This window comes from Phaenicophaeus curvirostris, chromosome 5 (assembly GCF_032191515.1).
Source record: "Phaenicophaeus curvirostris isolate KB17595 chromosome 5, BPBGC_Pcur_1.0, whole genome shotgun sequence".
Taxonomy (NCBI): domain Eukaryota; kingdom Metazoa; phylum Chordata; class Aves; order Cuculiformes; family Cuculidae; genus Phaenicophaeus; species Phaenicophaeus curvirostris.
In genome coordinates, this window is record NC_091396.1 from 15015643 (window position 1) to 15041884 (window position 26242).

Sequence of the window (26242 nt, forward strand, 5' to 3'; positions counted from 1 at the left end):
ACATAGACAAAAATGAGCAAGAAAATCAGCTTGTGGCAGAACAAGTCATGCATGCTGACACGTCAGTATTGAGACTACATGTATCAGAGAAAGTATTATATAGCCAAAAACACAGAAAGATAACTTAAAAGGGTTAGTCTTCCTTGTCACTATATAAGATATAGTATTTGAGCAATAAGCTAAAAAAAAGCCATCAAAACTCAATGAGTAATATCAAGTCTCCTTATTTTTGTGATATCACCCGAAAGTCAAGCCCATTGTGAACTTCTCTGGCTCAGATTCCTCAGCCTCCCAATTGTAGATACAACAATCAATGCATCTCTGCTTCCACTCTTTTAGCTAAAAGAGCACAAATTCTTCAATTTACCCTCAAAAATTCAATCTTGGGAATTTATCACACACTTTCCTTTCTATAATTATTGTTCTACTTTAATTTTTAATAATACCGGGCTAGGAGAGTTAAAAAATTAGGGTAAAAAAAAATTGAGGTTTATTTGTTTATGGGATGTCTAGAAATGGATGTATAACCTATATCATAAAACAGATTTTCTTTAAAATTAATGAGTAATAATAATAATAATATATTTAAGAATTAAGAAAGTAATTAACAGTTCTATCAACAATCATTCCCCCAATGCACAGCGTCCACCACAAACAGTAATATTACCACTATTTTATGAGCTGAAAATACCTGTCTTCAGAAGAAACCTGTGTTGGGAAATGTCCTAGCTGAAACAAGGTCTGAAGAAAGAGCATTAACCATCAGCATCATCAAACATAAAACTTTACTTTGGTCTTGAATGAATTAAAAAATAGCTGTGCAATGTAATAGAAGGAGCAACGCTAACAACAAGCAAGTGTGGTAACTAAGGGCTGTGGACTGCTAAGAAGGTGGTGGTGACAAACCGTCATCAAGCACAGCAATATATGATCAGCACAGCATGATTATTGCCTTTGTAGTGGGAGGCAGCATTTGCTAGTGATGTTGAAGATGTATTTATTCACTAAGACAGGAAGCTAGAAGATGATGCTGTCGCATCCCAGTAGTAGAAACATTCTTGTCAATACAGTGCAAGTGACAGTTTTTGTAAGCACAGACAGAAAAAGAGGTGACAGAGAACAAAAACTTAACCTTCAGTTTTTCATCTATCAAACATTAAAGAATTTTTTATTCCATTCATTTGTATTCACTAAAGAATCAACCATCACAAAGGACAATAGCTTAAATAAACCAGGTACAGAGCTGAATTTATTTAGTCGCCTTCAGAAAAGTAGAGCTTTCTTATCTTCAATTGTTTCTGAAAACCACTTTACGTTTGTCTTAAAACTTGGTCAAAATGACAATGGAGATATTTTTCAAATTTAAAACTGAATTTCTATAATACATTTCTCAGTGAAGAATTAATACTATATAACATGGCATTTTCACCTTTGAAGACTACATCGTAAGAGCAACTCAGTCATTTTAAAGCAGTTTCTTCTCAAGAAAGCAATGTCCTCTTTCAGTACATGAAGCGTATCCATCAAGCTCAATGAAGGGTTTTTCATGCTCTCAGCAAGGAACACTAAATCTATTGTTTAGGCCGGAAACAAGAAGATAAGGCTAATCTGTAGAGCAAGTAGAAATGACTGAATGTTACTTCCTCCTGATAACCTATCCTCTTCCTTGTCTGCAGGCATACATGGTCTAGCACAACGTTCTTTTTCTGCTAACAAAAGACTCGCCAAATCCTGCCTCCATTTGGCAACACATCCACATTTTTTTTTTCCCAAAAGACTGCAATGTCCATAATGAAGTTGAGACAAGTTTAAATTATATACATTTATGGAATGGAGGCAGAATGAAAGCCTGGGGTAGAATGAGGATCTATCTGACTAGCAGGGTATTTTATATTGTCAGTTTTGTGGATAATTAAAATGTAGAATAAAAATAATAGGTGCCCCTAATATTTTTGGTTGTTTGGCTTTACACCTATAGTACTGATGTCACTAAATGTTTATTATATTTGCAGTGTGTTATCTGAATTAGCTCTCCAAGAAACGCAGTAAGGATGACTTTCTGAGTCTCATCTTTTTCTGAAATCAGAAATGGTTAAAAAGAGTGGCTGAGGTCTGAGCAGGAGAACTGCACAAACTGAAAGGCATTCATGGGATTAAATGGGCAAATGGAAAAACTGTAGACCAGTCCAGTGTAAATATCTTATCTAATAATAGCAGAACTCAGCTAGAAAAGTCTAAAGCTGCATGTACAATTATCCACAAGAAACAAAAACAATACCCATGAATTCTATGATTCTAGATAAATTTCTGAACAATCTACCAATAAAATGTAACTAAAATGAAACACTGAAAAGGCTCCAGAAGCAATATTATAGCTATGCAATCAGAATACATGTTTTTACTCCTATGGATCCTGGTATGTTGTCTGAGAGAAGAGGTGTTTGCTGGTCCTCTTCCTTTAAAGCATAAGGTACTCTCACTAGAAAATCTGGAGTCCAAAATAGAAAAGGACCATCCTGGTTCTTATCATAGAACAAAAAATAAATTCATGGTTAGGAAAGGAGAACCTGTTTCTTTTGAATATGGGAAGATTTAATAATGAAAGAGATCCTATCCTTGAGAAGCTTTATGAAGCCACCTTTTACAGAATGAGGAAGCCCTAGCTTATTCGACCTGAAGAGAGGAAAGAAATGATGCTATTAACGGTATTTTTCACCCTTTTTCCAAGAGCATGGAAGAAGAGGTAAGGGCAAGTAAAATGCCAGGCTGAGAGCAACTCAAACGTTTTCATTCTGCAAAATCCAGCTAAGCAATCCATCAGCACAGATGAAAATTTTCAATGCAAGTCAACTTTTCTCAGCATTACTGATAACATGAAAATGGGCAAGAAAATATGACTGATATGAATATCCACTTAATGTATCTGGACACAGTTTTAGGTCCAAATTCATCCTGTAGCTACATAATACACAAGACAACTGTCACGTCCATGAATCCTCAGGTTTAAAATTCCTGTATTTTTGAAAAACAGAATTTTAATTCTAAATTTGAAACAATATCTTCAACACATGACAGTCCCTTCTAAAAGTACATTTTTCAAGATGTGCCATTCTTACTGATTTCACTGATTTCCATGTAAGAACGCGGGAAAGGGGAAACAAAATAAATAGCAAACATTCAGTCACAGAGCACACTTCTTCATCCAACATTGGTAAAACTCAGGCATAGAAACGTTACAAATTTTTATACTTGACTATACTAGGATTAATTCAATTTCCAGTCAAGAAATAAAACAATATTGACATATTAATAAAGTGGCAGTATCGAAATCTTATGTCCATCTGAGGCATATTTTACTGCCCAAAAGAATGGAGTGTGTAGAAAAGAAGAAATTTAATAAAAAGATACATTTGTAAAATTCTGGTTTAGGTTCTAAGAGAAAGTGTTAGGTTAAAGTATTGCTTAAGATACACAACATGGCAAAGTGCATTTCTTCTCAGTTTGATCCAAAGTGCCATCTGGTGCAGATTGCTCAGGGTTCCATCATACTTTACTAGTCTTATAAAACTATCCTCCCACTCACACACTAATACTGAATAATTGTAGAATAACTTGTTTATGCCCATACCAGAATACACAAGGGTACTGTGCAGGGATTTTTGTCCACTATAGTGATGGCATTTTTAGACTAGGTCTTAGCTGGCAAACAAAAAAAAGTTGGAAGCAGCTTAGTACAGAAAATTAGGCATAATTCTGACAGCTTATGGAAAAACATATATGATGATTTCATATCTTAAGCATTCTTCTTTGCCTCACTCTATCAAACATAAAAACATCTTAAATTGAAAAAGTATTTATTTGTGGAGATTACTAAACCAGAAAAATCTCACTGCCCAGCAGCTGAAGACAGGACCTCATTCTGGACCGCTATTCCAGCTGCTTATTATTCAACAGGGACAAAATTGAGCCTTTTTTTGAAATGTTGAGTTTTAATATCAAGATATATAAAGAGTATTTTTCCTGCATACATCTCCTTGCCAGCCCACTAGCACAAACAAACTTTTATTACACATCATTCTGCCCACTGTGTTTAGTGTTTGACAAAATGTCCCTATTGCAACAGATTAAATACCTATATAGAGATATTAAAATTTAAGGATTAAGTTTCAAAGCAGACAAAATATGAGATAAATAAATAAAAACATAAAAGACAGAAAAACAGACATTAACAAGGCATGAATACTAAAATACTATGCACGGTTCACTCATGGAGAGGAATCCTGTGCATGAAAACATTATTTTACTTACCCCTAAAAGCTCTACCTACTCCCTTTCTTGTATGTCAATGAGAAACCATGATTAAGAATTCCAGTGCAATATGGTGAAAGCTTTCCTAAGTTTATCCTTCGCCTTTTTCATGTTAGAGGGGCAGTTTGCTTTGAATATATGTGGCCCAACAACTGTGTCCTCAGCCTCATCAGCTTTCCGGGATTCCTAGTGTAAACAATGAGTGGCCTGTTGGTCATTCCTTTTAGAGCTGCTGTAAATAACTCAATATTTTACGAATGGCAGAAACAATTCTGAAATAACATCTTCGTATAAAGGGAGGGAGAATCTTTGTGACTACATACATGATATTTTCTTTCCACTCCACAATGAAACCTTTGAAATTGCTACATTAAGATAATATGGATAGACATTTCAGCATGCCTCGTTCACTGAGAAAATATTTTATTACGTACATTTAGTAAATTTCACAAGTTGCATTGATAAAATCCTTCTAAAATAGAGCTGCTTAGTTTCTATACAAAGGAAGGAAAATCCTTCTGCTACTAAATGTTTCTATTGAAAAGGGATTGAACAAGCGATCATAATTTTCTTGTTAGTGTAAAAAATTTATTTTCTTGTGTATTTAGACTCTAACACTTTAAATAGCTCATCTTTCCATTAGTGGTCCCACTGGTTTTAACAGGATAAATGAAGGAATACTGTTGTAAGTGATGCAAATAAAGGTACTGAAAGTTGATCCAGTATTTTTTGTATCAGGAAGAATGTTAACAGCAGTATCTGCAAACTGAATCATGAACCAACATGTGTCAACTTGGCCCTTCCAAAACAGAGCAAACACACACAAAACAACACTTCTGTTGGTGAAAGATTTTAGGCTTAAAACAAGGTTTGATATTCTTGCTCCTTCCGCTGAATGGCCAATATACAAAATATGGGAGCTGCATTTGGGGTCTGAGGAGCAACACCTCAGCTTGGGAACTCCACAACCACAAGTGGAGATCTGTGTTGGAGCAGATCTCTCTTTGGGATAGTCATAAGGCTTAAGGACAGACCAACACACTGGTGAAATGGTTTCTCTGGTCTAGAGCCTTGGGAGAGGGGAATGGACAAGGCTGCAGATGTTAATAAGGAGACATTGCAATTCCTTTATGGTGGCATTTATGTTTCACTTAGGGAGCACAGATTCTGTCTCAGAGAAAAGGCGAGAAGAGAGGAAAACTTGGGAACAGAAACTGCGGGCTGCACAAAATCAGGATTGCAGTAATAGTTAGCAGCAGAAAAAAATAAATGCCATTAACTTTGAATGAAAGTTGACAATGGCAATCCTACTCAATAGCCAGAGAGAAAACTGCTTCTGTAAGACTTGAACTGAAATCACAGGATGAATGGCCAAAAAGAAGTAGAAAGCAAATATTACTAACATAAAATTTCTTAGCTGAATTGCTTGTTTCCATGTGGATGAGGCTTTCCTGTTATAAAGAGATATTTATCCATCTCTGCATTGAATGGGACACATGTAAACACCCCAGGAAAGCTGGATATCCAGAATGGTTTTGATTCCAAATACTAGAGGCATGCTGGCACTTGGAACTAGTTTGGAGTTAACATATCATGAAAGCAAATGTTTACAAAATCATTCCCAATCATTACATTAAATAAGGATTCCCATTTTGAGGAATTTAATTAACTAGAATTAAGAGAAATTAAAAATCTAAGTGATAATTTCTAATTCTCATTGTATTTAAATAAATAAAAAATACCCATAAAAGTAAAAAAAAGCCAGAAATTTTACAGATTTATTTAAATCCAAGGCTTGAGAATGACTGCTCTGAGCTATTGAGAGAAGATCATTTGTAAAGTCTCAGCAAATTATGCTAGTGGGAGGGCAAATGGCAAGTAATGGAATAAAACCTGAAGTCTTTAACTAAGCATTTACTCTGATAAAACTTACACTGGTTTTACTGCCAAAATACAGGCTGAATGCAATCTCTAAAAGGTTTGTATTTCATCTTTCATATACATCTAAAAACCTCAAGAAGAAACAACACAACAGTAAGCACTAGCTCTAATCCAAGAAATAATATGCTAAATTAAGAAGAGGGGGAAAGGAAAATAATTTTAGTGCAGAACAAGGGGTTAAAAATGAGATGACATAATAATAAGGCCTATATGATACCAACACGGCCTTATGAATAGGCCACTGCAAGACTAGATATCTGGACAGACCTTTTGTTTGATGTAAAATATGACCACTTAATTATAGCAATCACTTCATACTCTGTTATTGGAGCGGAGCAAATCAAATCAATCTAGGTACACCAGCTTTTGGGAAAAGAGATTTCAGAAGGTTACAATTTTAAACTATGAGATTTAAACCCTTCTCTTTACAAATGAGCAAATCTGTGAAAAAGATGTTGATGGGCATTTTGCTCTATTCCAGAATAGAAAGTCATCTCAAAATTTTTAAATACCACAACCAATCATTTCTATACGGCAATCAACTCACCCACAACTGATATGCATGAACTCATGTGAGTTTTTCTAAGAGTTAGATGCTAAGAATTTCTTTAATTATCCAGGTACCATATGTCCTAATTCCCTGTGTTTAGGTTTGTAACAAATCACAACAATATTGAGGCTTTATGGCTTGGACTTTGGTTAAATGCTCTTAAGTAAAAAGTAATGAAAGAATCATTTATGGTATGAGTATTTAGACTTATATTTTCATCTAAACTGAAACTGAAGATGCATTGTGATCAGTCCCAGGTGATTAGCGCTGTTTACCTTTGGGGTAAATAAAGACACATATTTTGTATATGCTTGTCAGAAGCTGCCAAATAAAACAAGGATTGTGTGGCTTAGATATTCCAGACCACTTTGTATACATCCAACTTCCTCCTATTAGGTCGTCTTAGTTTTCTGACTTATATCTAGATCTATTGTAAATATCAAAATAAAATGTGTATATATGTTTTTACCAATATTAAATGCATATAGAAATCCTTCTCTGTATATAGCTGCATTACATGCATTACATGCTTTATGTTTCCCTTTTAGCATTTCCAGAGGAATGCATGCAGGAAACCAGCCTGCTGCATAGAATACTTGTATTTCTTTAAGGTAAACACTGATGAAACATTTGGAAGATTGAAATAAAAACAAGACATTTATGAGACATAAAGTTATCACATAAAACTGTTGTGAATTACAATAACATTGGCTGAATCCCAGAACAGATAATCCTTATAAACATGCAGGAATGTTGTAAACTGTACATGAATGTCAGTGATACAGTACATTAAGAGACTCATATTACACTTGCTGCTGTGTAAGTCTCAGTCACTGGATTTTTCATGGCCTCAAAGACTAAAATAAATATATGTAGTATCTTTCCTTCCTCCATGAAGACATTTTATGTACACAGTTTTATTATGCTGAACAAAGATACCAAAGTCTGTTTTTTCTTGAGCTGTCAAAGTACAAAAGAAATGCAAAAAGTCCTTGCACAGATGTAGTAAAGTGCTGGATTTTATCTTTTGGCAGGTGCTCAATATGCAGCCCACATAATCACATGTTAATGACTGGAGTGTGTTAATCAGCATGCATACCTGATTCCTTCTTGCCCAAGGAAAAAAAAATTTAACAATTTAGAGCGTGTTAATGCTTCTACTTTTGAAAAAATTAATGTCAACATACAGAAATGAATTAAAAACTTTCCAAAAATTGCTTTATAAAAAATAGGAAATGTTAAAATAAGAGAAAGAAATAAAATTAATACAGGTTTAGATGAACATAAAACAAAAGTCTTTTGCAGGGAAATCAGGTGATGATTAATTCTATTTAAACACAGTTCTCTCTAGAATGCAGGGAAAGGTTTAAAACAGTGCATTTGAAAAAAAAAAATTGTAGAGTCTTAAAATGAAAATAAAACAGACATACCAAAAAGAACAATTATTTGCTGCTTCTTAAAATAAAGTCAATTTTGCATTTCACCATCCCCATTTAAGCACGTTATCCTGCAGACTTTTAGGGAATTGTTTTATTATTTTTAATATGAAATGTAAACATCTTTTTATGCTAAAGCTAGTAAAACTAAGCCCTTGATCTTTCAGACCTTTAGACATGTGCTTAACAGTACAGTTGTTGGTAGTCCTAATAAAGTAGAGTTAAGCACATACCCGAATGCTTTTTGAATCAAAACAACATGCTTGAAAAAAAAAATATTTCTATCTTTCCTGCAACATATCTCTCATAGAAGTCTATTTTATGGAAAAATAAAATCTCTTATCATCTGCTTTTTCACAGCCTTTAGTCTCAGCCAAAACTTTCTACCCATGCAAATACATGAAGGTATTTATCTCTTTAGTTAGATAAAAATTCTGATGCACTACCTGGCATGCAGAAATAATATCACAGGCACCGTAGAATTGCTTTCAATCATCACAAAACTCAGATTTCAACATGTAAATAACAGCTGCATGAGCAATTTAGCAGACACAGGACTGCCAGAGTTTAGGGCATTTCTATTTCATGCATTTTATATGTTCATATCCAGCCTGTCAATGAACTAAAAATAAAATTTCAAAACATGTAGTTGTATCTATAACTTTTGAGAATTTGAAGTCATGAATTTATTTAACAACAAATTCACAGTGTTTAGCATGTGTAAATGGTTTTCAATGATCTTTCCTAAAAACCTGAGTTTATTTTCCTTAACAGGAAGAACTTCCTGTGAGAGAAGTTAATAACAAGAAGGAGAAGGAGGAACAGGATAGTGCTTGTTTTATATAGAGGTGGTAAGCACTGAAACATTAAACCTTCAGGATGCCACCTTTTTCTGCCTTTCTGATGCCGGTCATTTTGCTGAAACTATATAAAGCTAAATTTGATACATGGTAATTTAGAATTCTTTCACGAGGAACAAATACATGTGGCGTTAAGAGACATTCGCTTTTCCTGCTATCAGTACTACAGAGACATATGTGCAGACACAGTGGAAAGGTAGCAAGCTTTCCATTCTTTTGGCCAGAAGGCAATAAAAGACAGAGACTTGACATAATTATATGTTGTATATGTTGGCATAGCCATTTGTTATAATATCCAATGAGACACACTTCATTTCTAAATCCAAGGTGTCTCTGAATGATATTACAGAATGTATGGCATACATTTAGAGGTAATTAACTTGTATTTGTATTTGTATATGTATATGTGTTTGTTTTTCCACAGTCACAGACAAATAACACCCGTCTTCTAGACTTGATTTGATGCTGGGGTTCCCTGTAGCAGTCTCTCACTGCATCATTACAAGTAACAGTAGAGAAAAAAAAGATGTGGGTGCCCTCATTCCATGCTTGTGCATGCTGTCTATATAACCTCTGAGGTTCTGGGCAGTGGAGGAACATCTGTGGGAAAAGGGTACAGTGACCATCACAGTGGTACCTCATCATGTATAGTGACCGTCACAGTGCCTGTGAGTTCTTGACAAACCCTGTTATAACCCTTCTTATATTGGAATTGGAGATCGGAACAGAATTCACTTCTCTCTCCTTTTTGCTGTTGAGGGAGCAGGGGGGGACGGACAGGGGGGAAGGGGGCAATAGAATTCCATAATTTGGAGAAAGATTCCAGATTTCATTGGGTTAAAGCTGCTCAGATTTATTGTTCATGAGGCCCATGTCTAGCATTTACAGCCATGGGAATACACTATCACATTCCTCAAAGAACAGGGCATTTGTGCATCTCATTTTCTATCTTGTGGTTGGTCCTGCTTTCTCCTGACACTTTAGAGCAAAACTGAAAAAAAACCCATAATTTACTTCACAAGTTGTGTGGGCTCTGGATGAAGATGGGAAGCATTCCTTGATCCCCAGTGAACAAAGCACAAATCATGATTCTCCAATTATTTACATATTTAGGTGTAAACGTATTATTGGGATACAACAATTCAGGTACTACTAAATTTACCAAAAGTAATCATTGACTTTTGCCCCTCATCCTTTTTCAGTCTGTTGCCCCAAACGAACCTGGTTTGGATGTCATCTAAAGATTGACTATATTTCTTGCCTGCTACTCACTGCTCATGGAAGAAAGCAGGATAGTTTCCTCACTATCTTAGTACCTCTTTGCTCTCTTCCCTACAGTCCACTGCAGCAAACAGCTTAAAACAGACTGTTTTTCTTTCCTAGGAGAACTACAGGCAGCACTAACTACCCATACATCCAGTTATTTTTATATTAAGATGCAGTCAGAAATATACATATAATCTTTGAGCTCAGCAATATGAAATTACAGAAATCTTTTGGTAGCTTTATTTTCTCCCTACTGTAACATCAAATTCACTGGTGATACGCTACTCTCAGCGTAAGTCATTACAGGTCTGACGTTACAGTTGTTACACATTGCTGAATCTGTCAAATGAAAAGGGAGCACAAAGGGAATTTCCAAATGCAGCTGCTATTTCCCATTTGTTAAATCCTTTTATTACACCATATAAGTACACAGCTGGGAAATACTATAGAGTGGGAGTTAAAACAAAATATTTTGGCTTCCAGACATTCAGAATACACAAAGGACTCAGTGGAAAGCAATGCCTGATATGAAAAGGGAGTGAAAGTTTGAAAACAGTTCTAGCCAGTGTGGTTTTTTAATGATAATACACAATATACTTTAAAGGTATCTTATATTACAGAAAATGTTGCATACCATACATGTTGGGAATAAAATCAATCTTTTTTTTTTCAGTCAAATTGTCCTACTACAGTATCTTTTTTTTCCCCAAGATAGCCATTGCTCTCGTAGCATGTTACAATCTATACTGTGTGCTCTTACAAATTCCAGTAAACTCTTTAGCAGTTTTTAAGGGACAAAGAATGCAGGGTAGTGCCCTCAGTTAAGTAACATGTGAAAAAGAAAATTTTTCCTCCCCATATGTTGACACAGCATTCTTTGAATTCACTATCTTCTAGCCAGACAACACCCATTATTGATCCATTTTAATGACAGCACTACTGCCTTTATTTTCAATGTAAATGGTACGAGCAGGTAGCTCTTCAAACCTGTTTTGAAAGGAACTACCTGGGAAAGGTCAGAAAGTACTTACCTTCTGGGAGTTTGATTTTATTAGGTAGAAAAGTGGCACCTATCTCAAAATTGCCCAACTCGCCTTCTGGAATTTGTGTTTCTCCTATCCTCCCTTAAAGGAGTACAAAATTGCCTTCACTGGGAAAACTGCAGGCACTTCTGAATTCTTTCTTAGCAATACTGATAACTGCTTGGAGACTAAGGTGTGTCAGAGAAACTTTATGCAATTGATTGAGGTTTAAGTGTTTCCTTATATAGGATATACAGAAGAAATAAACAATTAAGAAAAATTCAAATAAGTTGCTTTAAATTACAGCCCCTCAATGAGAAAAAAATGTTTTTCAGCACTTCAGTGTTGTGATCTAACTAGCCACCTAACTCACCTAAACTGTAAGTACAATGGGATCTAGCTCTGTATGATTTAGATCTCTCTCTTAAGTGCAACCAAAGACCATACCTTAGAACTTCAGTTTTCACTTCAGGTCAAGCCCTGTATATGATACCCAGCTTTCAGCAGGGTAAAAATATGTTTGGTTTAATGAAGAGCTACCTAAATAATGATGATGTACATTCACCATCTGATTTAACACAAAGGAACTAAGGCAACTCCTAGTGATTTTCAGGACATTCATCTATATATGTGATAAAATATTTACTGAAAAAAGGAGAGGAATACCAGAGTGCTAAGTCACTCAAGTTAAGTTCATGAACCTGTTCTGAAACATGATAAGAGGTACCGCAAACATTAACATCACAGTGCAGCATTAAGAAAACAGAGATTGCACTCTGTTGCTCTAAGTGTAAACTCACTTCAGAGCAATACAAATGAGTACAACCCATCATACTGCAAGAGGTTTTATGCTTTTGGCTTAACCATTACTCCAGGTCCAAGTAATAGCCTGAATCAAATATAAATGCTTTAAGGGACTCCTAGAGGCTAGGAGTTCCCTTCTCTCTACAACACAGAGTCATTTTATCACTGTTATTGGTGTCCTAAAACCAAAATTCCCAGATTGCACATGCCTCTCTGAACAAATAGGATAGTAGCTGACGAATTCACAGATTTATTTTTTCTATCAACAAATTTGATCAGTCCTTTCAGGCCTTATGAGGAACGGCTGAGAGAGCTGGGGTTGTTTAGCCTGGAGAAGAGGGGGCTGAGGGGAGACCTCATTGCTCCTGAAAGGAGGTTGTAGAGAGGAGGGTGATGGCCTCTTCTCCCAAGTGACAGGGGAAAGGACAAGAGGGAATGGCCTTAAGCTCCACCAGGGGAGATTTAGGCTGGACATTAGGAAAAAATTTTTCACAGAAAGGGTCATTGGACACTGGAACAGGCTGCCCAGGGAGGTGGTTGATTCACCTTCCCTGGAGGTGTTTAAGGCACGGGTGGACGAGGTGCTAAGGGGCATGATTATTGTTTGATAGGAATGGTTGGACTCGATGATCCGGTGGGTCTCTTCCAACCTGGTTATTCTATGATTCTATGATTCTATTCTACATCCAGCTTGTTCTGATAACACAGAAGTTAAAATTATTCTGATGTGTATCGTGACTTGGGCAAAAAAGTGACTCTCCATGCAAAATGATGTTGCATCTGAGAGTTCTGCTTAAAAGCCATATATACAACTTACAGCTTGCCTTGCCTAATTGCTATCCTCTAATCCTTTTTCTTTAAAGCCATTTTTACAGTTGAAATTTTGCCCCTTCTTCATGACAGTCATCCAAATACTTAGGAATATTTAGGGCTAACGGAAAGTTCTGCACTGGGTTACACTGTGCATTACAGATTAGGTAGCATTTTTCTGGTTTAGTTTGATCTTTTGAATCAATTGGACTTTAGAAAGAAAAAAAAAAACCCACTATATTAACAAAATAGACGCTATTGTAGTGCTATTATTTATTTAATTCCAGGCAGCATTATATGTATGAAGAATTCCTGAATCTGTGTTGACTAATACATTGAAAGTACTATTTCTAGTCAAATTTGAAATAAATTCATTGTTGTTAGTCGAAAAGAAAGATCTACGGTTGTTTTTTTAACTTTATTAAAAGCTAAAGATTCATGCTGGGGGAAAAAAAAAGACTTACTAAAAAAATCTACTGATAGACTTTTAATAAAAGTACACTAGAAATTTTGAGAAAATATTTAAACTAACTGGGTGAATTTAATGTCTGTGAAAAACATGCTTTATGAACAGTCTGGAATTATGATGTTCCAAATTTACAGAATGGCTGGCTGCTCCACAGACCTTAATTCCGTTCCTCAGGAACACATGCAAGTAAAATGCTATTACCATCCAGTCTTCATTTAGTCTGCCTCCTTATCACAGAGTTTTGGGGATGCAGTGACAGAATTACACTGCAAAAGAATTTTGTCTAGGCTACTGAAAAGGATACAGATAATAATTCTGATCATTGCTAACATCACCTACAAATAAACAGGCCATCTAAAGCAGAAAAGCACAACATAGCTCCTCATAAACACCTTTCCCCTCCACAAAAAAGTTGTAATTTCCTATAAATTCAGCAGGATGTTTGTGTCACCTAAACTGCCAGCCTTTGTTGTGGTATAAAGCCATAATATTCTAGATTTGGCGGGTTCTGTTTCTGAGAGACAAGTTAAAAAATACATTTAAGTTCATTCCTTCAGCACAACACTTTGCAGATGACAAACAGTTGTGAGTTACATCCTCCTGTCAGAAATTAATGCATGAATATATAAGCTAGAGAGGTTATGACATAAATCAAGGTATGAATGAAAACATGATAAATAGATGCATTTCCTTTCTGAAGGTGAACTCATCAAATGACCTCATTCATATAGACCTATATACTTAAGAAGATTATACAACTGTAATTTACAATTACACCATATTGATGTTGATCTATTACTGACACTGACACTTTAACATTTAAAAAGCTTTATACCCATGAAGGATTGTACTGAACCTGTCTTTCAAAATGGAAGCAAACAGTCTTTTACAGCACTAATTTAGAAAGCTACGACAAGAACTGTGAAACTCACCATTCTGTGTTGGGCTGAGATTACTCCATCCCACTCGGGATCTTGTTGGATGGTCGTGACCAGGGTTGGTAGCTCCTCAGAGCGAGGTTTGTTGTGCATTACGTTATGTAGAGGCAGATGAGAGGTCGCATGCTGATCACTGTTGCCCTCTTCCTTGTCTCGTGATACTAAGTCCTGGGTCATTGTTTCCTCTCCATCAGCTGCACATGCAAATGGAGAGGTAGCCTGCTTGGAAGACATTCTTCTACAAAACAAAAAATCAAACAAAAAGAAAACTTTGGTGTTAAATGAAAAAAGTCAAGCTCAAAACAGATGTCTAAACACACCACACTTACAACAGTTAAAAATTAACCATATGCAGTCAACAAAATTACTCTAAACAGTATGGATTTGGGGGATCTGGACTGAGATAAAGTATTCGTTGGTGACAAGTCAAGGTCAAGGTTAAGATATATGATGTCATTCTATTCACTTGGACTTGTCAAAAAATGTGATTTTCTCTAGCCATAAGAAAGCAGTGATTTTATTGGTATTTTCATGTCAATTTTGCCTAAGATTTCAAGTTTTTAAACTTACTCCCATGGGCAATCTATAGGTTATAAGCAAGCATTTAAATGAGTGTCCATTATGTTATTCCTTTCCAACAGATGTTTTCTACACAGAAGATAACTTCTAAATCCATTTCAAATTCTGTAAAATAGGTCCTTTTTGCTGTTTGTTTAGTGCTATATCTGCTCTTAACCTGTTTAAAATATTATCCAGTTTTACCTTTTGGAAAGTGTTTGGAGATGTTTGTGTGGGAAGTGTTCTAAAACAAAACAGTGTGTGGAATGGCTGGGTAATGTCTGAGTAATCTTTTACAGTTTGAACTAAAAATCCAAAATAATTATGTTTCATTTCATATTAGGCACTGAGTACAGGATATAGCTCAACAAATTACTTTAAATGACTTAAAAGTGTAATGAATAAATGCATTGATTTATGTTAAATGTCTTTTCCTAATAATGGCCTCTTAAACCATCTCGTATGCAAACACAGCTTTTACCAGAGGTTTTGCACTTAGATGAAACTATAACTGATTTCAACTTAAAATCTGAAAACATTCAGTTTAAAATTCCTAATAAGATTAACTGCAACTGTTAAATCAATCATTAATAAAGCTGAAAGAAGAACGCTAAAATGTATTAGCTATTTTGCCAGATTTTAGTAACTTTAGAATATCCTTGATATTGAAATTGCTGAGAAACCAAGGAATAAGATCGTCACCTTAATTGCTTTTTAACAATAATTGATTTCATACCATTTCTTTAAAAATGCACAAATCAGTTAACATAGGAAACCACATGAGCATTTTTCAAATTAGCAAATCATTAACTTGGTAGTACTGTTTCTACAGACAAATAAATACTGATTAAAGGGCCTGGAAATCTGAGACTAACAGTTAAATTTACAAATCTGTCACATGCTTTCATGAATATTACAGTGAAGGAAATATCAAGTGCAAAGAAAAATAATTAAGTTAATTCCAATTTAAACAGTAGTTTTTATGTAGCAGCTTGTGTTTCACATAGGATTTAACAGCTAATGCTAAATTTCTCACAATTAATGAGGCAGTTCAGATTTAGTATCCTACAGTGAAAAAAAAATCATATAGGATCAACTAATCTAATTATGTACAGATCTATATGAAAGTATTACAAGCTTTGAAGAGCTTTGAAACATATTAAAACACTGATACCTATTTAGAATAACTATTCTGTAAATAGAGATAATCCTGCCTCTTAAACTCGATACTGGTGGGGTAAAAAGGGGTTGTGTTTTCTTTAGGGGACCCTAAGTGTAAGTGGGAGTCTAATATTAATGTTGCAAATAGGCAGAACTGAGGAATTTTAAACCATGTATGACATTCTTACTACCCTAAAGAATTTGTGTTGATGCTACAGAGAACACACCAAGAGTTCAGCAACCAGCATTACTGTGCGTACTTCAAAAGGTTCTGGTTCATAATTACTGTGATCCAAGATAAAATAAAAGGTTTACTTTCCCTTTTCTCATTAAAATAGTCACATTAATGCAATCACTCACATGAAAATATAAGTCAACACTCTAAGCAATTCAAAAACCAGGCATGAAAACTGAAAGTCACAATAAAAAATTTTCCTTTCTTTCCCTTTCTCAGCAGATCTTGTTCCTGTTTCAAACTGAACAAGCTTCTGTGAAAAGCAATAGCTATGGCTGTTTCTTCACCATAAATTAATCATGACACAAAACTAGAAATGAAAATGTCTCTTAAGAATAATTTCAACTACAAACTGCACCGATGAATACTAGTGCACAATCCTAATTAAAGACAACTCTGCAGCTGCAAAAATAGGCTGAATCTGTCCAAAGCTACGAGTTGGTTTTAAAGGCTGGTTTGTTAGGGACTGTTTTCTTAAGGAAGGCTGGGCCCTCAGTCTTAATCAGCCAATAAATTATTTCCTGCAATTACATTAAATAGAAAATTATCTTCAAATTGGGAATGTTAATTGAAAATCAAAATTCAGACTGAAGTTTAGAAATTACATGCTGAATATAATTAGTCTAGAAAGGCTTCACCTCTATTTCATAAACAGGCTTTTGGTATTTCCTTAAGTGACCATTCACTAAAGCTATCTACTTGTAATGCACTATAGAGAAAACACTTTCTTTGCCATATACACTAATATACTTTCCTCTATTCATGATGTTTTAAACACAATTAAATAGAAATCTCTATTTGTGTCCTGTTGTTTAAGTTGATTACATAGAGAAAAGAGGACTCTGTTAACCTTAAAAATAAGATTATATTTACATACTCATACTTACTACTAATTTCAAGCCATGCCTACCAACTTTTTTCTGTACTAGAGTAAGAGAACAGACCAAGAGCAAGTCCCAAATGCTTTGTAGCTCCACCTACCACTTTTCTTCACTGCTGCATTACATTCAGACATATTTTCATACTGCACTTTACTCAGTTGCCTATAGTCCTGGAGCTTGAAAAGACAGACAGGCTCAGGCAGGCCTCCCAGGCACTCGGTCTCCTCATGACATAATTTTTAGGGGTGTGTTTTGCTTCTATTATCCCCTAAACCTTTGTTAAAATAGCAACATTTAGCATGTTAATTATGGTCAGAGGCCAGCACCTAATGGTACCTTTCAGGTTCAGGGTTGCTAGGTTTTAAACATTGGGGTAAAAGGGACAGAGATATATGACCCTGCGAGATGAAGCCCTCCACCTTCTTTTCCCAGTGCAACCATTAACTCAATCAATATACCTCATGTGTACGTTTCTTCTGAGGGTGCCAGGTTATGTACCAAATATTGATTATGCCTGGGTATATAATCAGTAAAAAAAAAGAGTTAAATATAAACTCTGCTACTGGGTGTTATCCAGTCAATTACTTCATGCAAGTTTTCACCTGTTACCTGTTTGGTTTTACTTAAATAGAAGAATCCTGTACATGCAAATCCATCAGGTTCAAAGGCAGAGTTTGGCCAGTAACACCAAGGCCTCATCAGATTCAAAGGGAGAAGAATCTGGCCCATTTCAGTAGTTTATGTTTATGATAACATTAAATAATAGAACAGGTTGTCGTGTTAAAATGTTTTCATGTTAAAATATTAGCATGAATAGCAGCTAAATTTTAAGCAATAATAACTTCCCAGTTTTACATTTAAAATATTCAAAATGCACTTGCTAAAATCCCTGGTGAGAAGAAAAAAAAATCAATATTCATAATAAAAAAGACTTGTAAAGGTATCAGAAATTTACTAATTTCCATTATAATTTATTTTCTTTTTTTTCTCCTATTATCAATTAAATTCACTTGAATGATTTTTTTAAAAGTTTCTGATAAAAAATATCTCCCCAGTTATAACCCCTGCAAACAGGGGTTTATAATGGAAGTGCTGACACAACCCTAACTACAGCAGCGCAAATGGTGCCGCTATAATACACAAAATCAAGTTCTATTATTCTAAACTATCCTCACTCGGGGGGGTTTCTTTACTGTGCTCCCAGACAAACTGCTGAAGCATGAAAAATTTAAATGCAATCAAGTGGGTCCAATTCTACTTTACTAGAACAAGTGTCTACAGTGGTACAATCTTAAAAGAAGATGCAACAGATTTGTTTGGTGCTTTTCTTTCTTTTTTCTTTTTTAGCTGTTTATTTATAATACTGTGCAGTGGAGATAAAATAAGAGAGGAAATTACACTCACATTATATCAGTATATTGATTACACAGCACACAATCAGAAAGAAAACTACATTGTGAAATTGTTGCTTTGGTTAAATTGACAGATTAGCAAACACAGCAAACACTAAAGGTGGAAAATATACCTAATGGTAATGAAAAAAAAAACATTGAAAAAGGCCCTATCTTAAGTCCTATCATCTACTCAACTTTGAGAATTAAATAAGTCTTGATTTGGGTTTTCCAAAACTAGAATAAACTCTATTTCATTTTTAACTCAAGATAGAAAAAGAGTGGGATCAATTATCAAAGCCTCACTGAAGCTGAGGAATCAGAACCCACTTACAGTCAGCCTTGAGACCAAGATAATAAAGATAAATTTGAGCTGTTAAGGGTTTTTTACCTACATAAAACACAGTTCCAAAAAGCTTGATTCTCTACATATCTGACATGATTTTTCATTGTACTCCAGACAAGACATTCTCTCTGCTCTGACAAAGACTGCCAGTCAGATTCTCAAAACATCAGTTTTCCTTTTTTCTTACTGTGTGTTATACCTTGTAAATACAAATAATACCTTTTTCCCCCCCTCCAAGGCTCCTCTATGGTCTCCAATTCTTCAAAAAAATGTATATCTTCTTTTCTTAAACAATCAGATGATATTCCCGACATGAAAGCTTCCAAAGCCTCAAATCTTCCATCCTTTTTGATTACTCAAATGTTTAAATGTTTCTGTGGAAATTATGGCTAGACCTGGATTTTTAGCTGCTAGACATTTCAGAATTAAGCCACAACTATTAACACAGATCACAACAACGAGATAGCCCAGGCACTATTTCAAAAAAAATTATAAAATAAGCAATAAAAAACAAGATACATGATAAAGCAGACTTGTACTTGGCCCGAAACTCTACCTTCTACTCTGCTCCACTCTCACAAAGTATTCATAATCCTAAAGGCATGTCTACACTACAGCCACATAAATGACTGCTTTGTAATGTTGAGATATCCAAATTAATTTTAAACAATCTAGTTTCTGATAGCACTCCAACTACAGTAGCATGTTACTCAGATGCACTAATTCATCCTGCTTTTGTGACCGCAGTATAGACATAACCCAGGTCTACAGATCCAACAGTAGATTGGAATCAGATTAGATTAGAAATACATTCACTTACAAAGCTTTTCTGAACAGTCTCCATTCCGTTTCTCCAAAGTGTCAGATTAAAGTACTTAAGTGCATGATTAACTAAGTATGCAAGCAGTCCACTAATTTCAAATCGGACTACTCTGTTTCAAAAGTTAAGCACACATCTAAGTGCTTTGGTGACTCCAGAACTAAATAAATTAAAAGAAACCATTTTTAGAAGCATTCATAACCTTTTAAATATTTCCTTCTAAACTTTTATCCCTATCTGGTGTTCATGAAAAGTAAAATTCAGCCAGAGGATCTTCTCCCCACTTTCTAGAAAAGTAAAAAATGTAAATACACCTCTCATAATATTAAATATGACTTACAGGACTCTCCCCTACCAATCAGCACTGAGCTTTGGGATAAAGTAAATGCATTGCATGCTCTTCTTTTCCTGCACTGCCCACATTATCCTCCTTTCATACCTATAGCATGCCTCACCACTTGGTAGCCCTGCATCTTTCATGGATCCTTAAATCCCTTCTGAAACTCAAAAGGGTACCCATGGAGCATCCTTTATGCAGTGCAAGATCACCAATACAGGTGCAGGCCTGCTGTAGAACAGGATTCACCAACATAGTTGCATAGAAATTACCAGAACCCCTTCCTTATTTCTAGCTGCAAAACATTTTAGCATAGTTGAAACATTCAGGAAAACTGATCATTTTTTCTTGCTGTATAAAAATACAAGTTACAGTACTATTGAGGTAGACTTAAATAAAAATGAAAATGCTTTGCTAGTAGCCAAAATATTTCACAGCTCTGCCCCTGTAAAACAATGTTATGTGGGCATAATTCAGCAATGTAATTCATTGTAAATCTAATGCCATAATCTGCCTGCTGTCTTAGAAAAAACAGTTATTTCCTAAAATTATGAAATCTCGTATCTGTTTCCAGGAAGACGTAGTAACACAAATGAACAGTGCTTAAAAGGTTTCATTCTCCTAGGCCCCACATCCCAACATGAATCCCTGTGTGCAAAACCCATATAAACTGAAAAGGCAGCAATGGGAGAGAATCTTCCAATTTCTGTTCCTGGCTCTGAGTCACAGGAAGGCCTTAGGCAAATCAACCCAACTCCCTCAAGCTCTTCTTCAGCTTCATTTTGCAAGGATACTACCAGAATTAGTTATATATAGATCATAAACAGCATTGCAAGTTTAGACTGTTTATGGTAGTCACAGGAATCACCTTGGGAAAAAAAAAAGGCAAGGGAGGGCAGCAAATACTATTCAAGAAATGGCAGCAATAACACTAATTGAGCACCCAAAATCTCTAGCTGAAATAAGCATCAAGAAGAACAATGCACCCACATCTTCCAAGATACACAATCAGCTATTCTAGCATTTGTTTTTCCAATCCAGACAAATTACACTTTTGCTAATAAATATGAATCGAAATCACAGAATTTGAGTTCAGATTCAGACTTCCTCAAAGCTCAGAATGTTTGGAACATTTTTTTAATGATATTTTTTCGCATTTGTAATAGAACAATATGAGAGTTAAACGGAGTATTTTGGAAAGCCTTTCTCTTACATTCTGCCATTATAGTGACCTTCTTAGCCATGCACCCACAGGAAAGTATTAGGATTAGGGAACAAGTTCCTCTCTATCCATGTAGCTTTAAAAAACATTAAAATTGATGCAGCAACACAGCGTCATAGCCCCTAATGACTCTTCAGTGAAAATCCAAAGTGTTTATTCAGATTCATAAAATGCTAAAAATAAAACATACCTTTCTAGTAGGTTAAACATTCCATTCTCTTTATTCACTATCAGGAGCTTTCACTGAAAATGCCTAGGTGAACTCACACTGAATGCAGTAAAGGGCAGTGGAAAGAATAGTCGTGCAGCACCTGGGATGTGCTCATCTTCAGTCACTGTAGTTAATATTTTCTATAGTTTATATTTAGCTGACAATATTGCTGTCACTTTATTTAAACAGCTTGAGACTGTTCTTTGGACTGAAGTTCATATGCCCTGGAATGCTTTGACTCATGAATTGTTTCTCCTGATAATGTTACATCACGTAACCACCTCTGTTTAATTGGTTGGTATTAGCTTCTCAGTGATGGCTGCCTTTAAAGTCCTATGACTGTGCCATGTGTCTCTGGATATCCAATTTCTTACTGTTGGAAAAAGGAAAAAGGCAGTACTGACTTCCAGCTATCTTTACCAATAACTATGGGAACAAGAAAGAGCGTGCCAAGAATTTATCCATCAGCAACTTATTAGGATTTGTTGGTTTAGGCAGCAAGTAACAGAATATACAATATAAGTAAAAGTAATCATTAACAATGAAATTAAAAAACAATGGTTTCTATAAATAAGCATTAATTCAGATTTTTTTTTTTTAGGGTACAGAATGACTTAATTGTTTAGCTGAATGATTATATGGTTTTGATAAAGGGTGCCTAAAAATACTAAGAGAAATTTATTTTAGCATGTTTAGACTTTGAATTGAGACTTTATACAAAAGACAAGAATACATTTTTTTCCCCTTACAAAGCCAGTTAGGAATGTGTCCTAATAACCAGAAATCTTCCTGGACACACACTTAAACCTGATGGGCAGAAGTTCCTCAAAGCTTCGTTAAAACCTTTGAATACTTTGAGGCACATACTCCAAAGTAAGATACAGTATTTTTACATTTTTAGCTCCTACAGTTAATTATCAGGAGATGCTTAATATTCCACGTAATGAGTTAAATAGTTAATTTTCAATCCTACAGGTGTGAAAACAAACCGTCATGTACCACTCCTCTGCACCACCTACTTCAGAACTGAAATATTTTACCTGTAGTCAGATTTCTCTCCCCTCTGTCCCCATTCTTCTCCCTTCTCTCCATATTTTTTATTCTCATTTCTAAGACAAATAGAGCACCTCACTAGGCAGCAAAATGAAGCATCAATTTCAGGCTCACCTGTAGCCAGTTGCATTAAACCACCTAATTAGTACCTCCTTGTAACATGAAAGAGTGCTTTGCAGCTCAGTTACAGATTGTCTTTTTAATAAAACCCTTACACTACAACCCTAAAAACATTTCTAGCAGGCAAAATATTTCTGATTCAGTAGAGGTTAGGCAAGCATCAAAGCACTTAAATGTAGGTGCCAAACCACGTCGCCAGGAGCTCTTAGTACTGCAAGGTACTGTTACCTGACAGCTTGTTGAATATAAAATTACTTGTTTCTCCAAGTGAAGACAATCAAATTGTCATCTTCCATTGTAATAATGCACACCTAGGGATCAACAAAGTGCCAGCATAATTAGCAGGGAGAAAACAAAACATAACAAAAATATCAAATCGAAATTTCTCTGAGGGGTAAACACATCCATCTGGCTATTCACAAAGAAAAAGAGGAGGGGTTTTATTTTTACTATCACATATCCTAGTTCTATTTAGCAATGAGATTTATATGCATTTCATTAAGTGAAAAACAGCTAAAGAAGGTGATTCATAAAATACTAAAAATAAACAAAGGTCAAACCATGTTGCAATTTTACCTGTGCATGTTTGAAGTACTGCAAGTGTCATCAGAAATACTAGGGACAAGTGTGTATCTGCATCATTATTATAAACTCAAATATGTGAAGATTCATAAAAATTAATTCTAACTGGCACTTGGTGTACTTTGGAATAGGTTACACATGACGTGCCATTTTTATTTGTTTATTTAAATGACTTCACTCTAAGAACTGAAAATAAAGTTTGAACTGCAGACTGCCTCAGAACTGGGACTTTCAGGATATTAAAAACCTGAAGAAAACCTTTGAAGGAGGAAATCTGAATAAATGAGAACTAATATTTTTACCATATATTTCTTTAGGTTATTCAGCAAGTGGCCTACATACTCAGGAATGAAATTTGCATTTTGGTGATGCAGAGATCTCATAACCAGAAATTGTGTTCTATATCTACAGTAGCTCTGGGCATCCTATAAAATATAAAAGAGTGTCCTAGGTAGGATATACACTTGGAAAAATATTTTCATCTGGTTCATAGAAATGAGGCTAAACCTAAGTTCTTCATAAAAAACTTGCATTGTTGAGTGATATCATGAATTACCTTTTCTGTATCAATATCCCAGTCACTACTAACGCATACACAAAGTTCTTGTACACTCATTGATGGAAATTTTTACTTTACTTTTTAAAATTTCACCAGTACTGGAGGAGTTACAAAAGAACAGAGAAAATAGGCAAAGCTGAGAACTGGTCTTTGACATCGTTTATTCTCTAAAGGAACATTCAAGAATGGCAGTAAGCCAGATGTGATTCTAACCCTTGTGGATAAAGCAGGCACAAGGACTGCTTAAATATGTTTTTAGTTTTGCTGAAGACATTAAGGAAAAGATGCAGGCTCTTCATAACCGGGAACAGCTCCTACATCTTGTTTCAGGTGCTGCATCCCCAGGAGCTCAGGTGCAGCACCAAAAGGCTGGGCTTTCCAGATACAACCTGCTTAAAGGGTTTGGCCATCAAGCTTGCTCTTGAGCACCATACTGTATCTTAGCTCACTGCACCTTCTTTTTCATCCTATTAGAACATTGATACCCTCTAGATGATATTCCTAATTGAAGCATTGTTTTCAAGGAGTTAAGCAGCAAATTTAGGAGGACAGATTGAGATATGGGTTAGTAGGAACAGAGGAAGAAAGGAAGGTAACGAAGACCCACAACAATTTTAGTCACAAGCATTCTGATAAGATAAAACAAAACTAGAAATAATGGCCCACTTTCTGCAACTCTGAGAAATTCTGATTTTTGTCAGAGTCCTTAAAAACAGGATTTTACAAGGCAGCACTGCGCACAATACTTCTTTGTTTTAAACAAAGGCTTAGACAATATGATCCTCACATATGTGCTCAACGAGAACCCTAAAATGTGTTTACAGACCCCTATAGGAACCACTTTATTCACCAGTAAGATGCAGCTACTACTGGGATAAAAGACATGATAGTCTGAAGCATACTGTTTGGAAAAAGATTACACAGGATACTATGCCTAGCTGAAACTAACAAGGAAATATTTCAGAAATATCCCTCTTCAATTTGTAATGAGGGCAAGAACAGCAATGAGGCATCTTCTCTCTGTCTCCCTCCAAGCCCTCCACTGCTTGGGCTGTGCAAGTTTCATGGGAGTGAGTAGATGCAGTGCTTTCTTCTTAATGTTAATTTACTCCAATATGAAAATATGAAGACAAAAGAAAAATAATTGCAACAGTCTAAGAATTCAAATAAAGTAAATCAAAACATTATGCCCTTTATTAATTAAGCTAATCGGTTGCCATTAAGAAGTGCAAACAATTTAAAGTTCTATTTACTGAGACTTTGAACCTCCTATCCCTTCACAAGATCCACAGATGAAATCTCTATCAATTTTAACTGCCTTTTAAAAGAACATAAATAAGAAACTAAGACATTGTTATTCATAGTCTTCTTTTCAGTATGGCATACTGAACAATACCTAGTATTTTAATTGGGTTTTAGGAAAAAAAAAATGTTTAATATTAACCAGCTTCCCAACATAGGTGTAGTATTTTTAAGGAATTCGTTAAGATATTTAGACTAGGCACTGAAAAGAACCTGAGAACATTGAAAAGTAGTTGCCACAGGTAAAACCTACATCCCTTCATCATTCAGCTTGGAGAGATCAAACAGTGTGCATTCTCTGCATCCAGAACTCTGAAACTGCGTCAGTTGCAAATGAAACCACAAAATCTCATTGTCTTCTGATTTCAGTTTTGCAAAGTACCACAAAATCGTGAGGAAGAAATAATTTGTAATAACTGGGCACCCTCAAATATCCTGTTTTAATGGATGATTACAGCATACAGCATCTGACCTAACAAGGAGAAGGAAACATGCACAGCAAAATAATCTGTCAAGGTGAAGAGTCCCCAGGTTCTGAATTGCTCCACATTGTCAAGTACTCAAAGTTCCCTGTTAGTATTTTTAAATGTGGCAAAGAATGTCACAAAGCACTGTCAGAATACAAAGAAAAACATAAACCAGCACGTGAATCAAAGGCTCAGGCAAATGAAGTTGTTCCCAAATAATCTGAAAGTTAAAAAAAAATGTCTAAAACACAAACTTAAAATATTGTCAGTGATTTGAAAAATTTTTACCATTACCATTTAAACTCAATGAGATCCCTTACAAGTGATTTTAGCTAAAATACTGAAACAGTCCATTGTAACTTGTATTGTAGTATGTTTACCACTGAAATACACAATGCCTCGTGGTTTTCATCTCTGACCCATTACATGTTAGGGATAACATATATGACATACATTTGTAAATAAGTCTTCTCAAACAATCTCAATTTTTGCTTAGGGCTACGTTGTGTAACAGTTTTCCACTTAATGTTTATTGGTGATAATTTATAGCAGACAAGCAGACAGTATATAATATGAGCAGCCTATTACTTCTA

At 35.3% G+C, this 26242-nt stretch overlaps 1 protein-coding gene across 15 annotated transcripts in view; it reads right to left on the reverse strand.

The window, feature by feature from the left end:
• The window catches only part of SOX6 (SRY-box transcription factor 6), a 375864-nt gene that overhangs the window by 221382 nt on the left and 128240 nt on the right, over positions 1–26242 (reverse strand). For all 15 annotated transcript variants that reach the window (XM_069857675.1, XM_069857674.1, XM_069857668.1 and 12 more), the window contains one exon: positions 14399–14642. In XM_069857675.1, the coding sequence (XP_069713776.1) occupies positions 14399–14638 (240 nt within the window). In that variant the 5' untranslated portion in view covers positions 14639–14642. The remainder of the gene's footprint in view (positions 1–14398; positions 14643–26242) is intronic.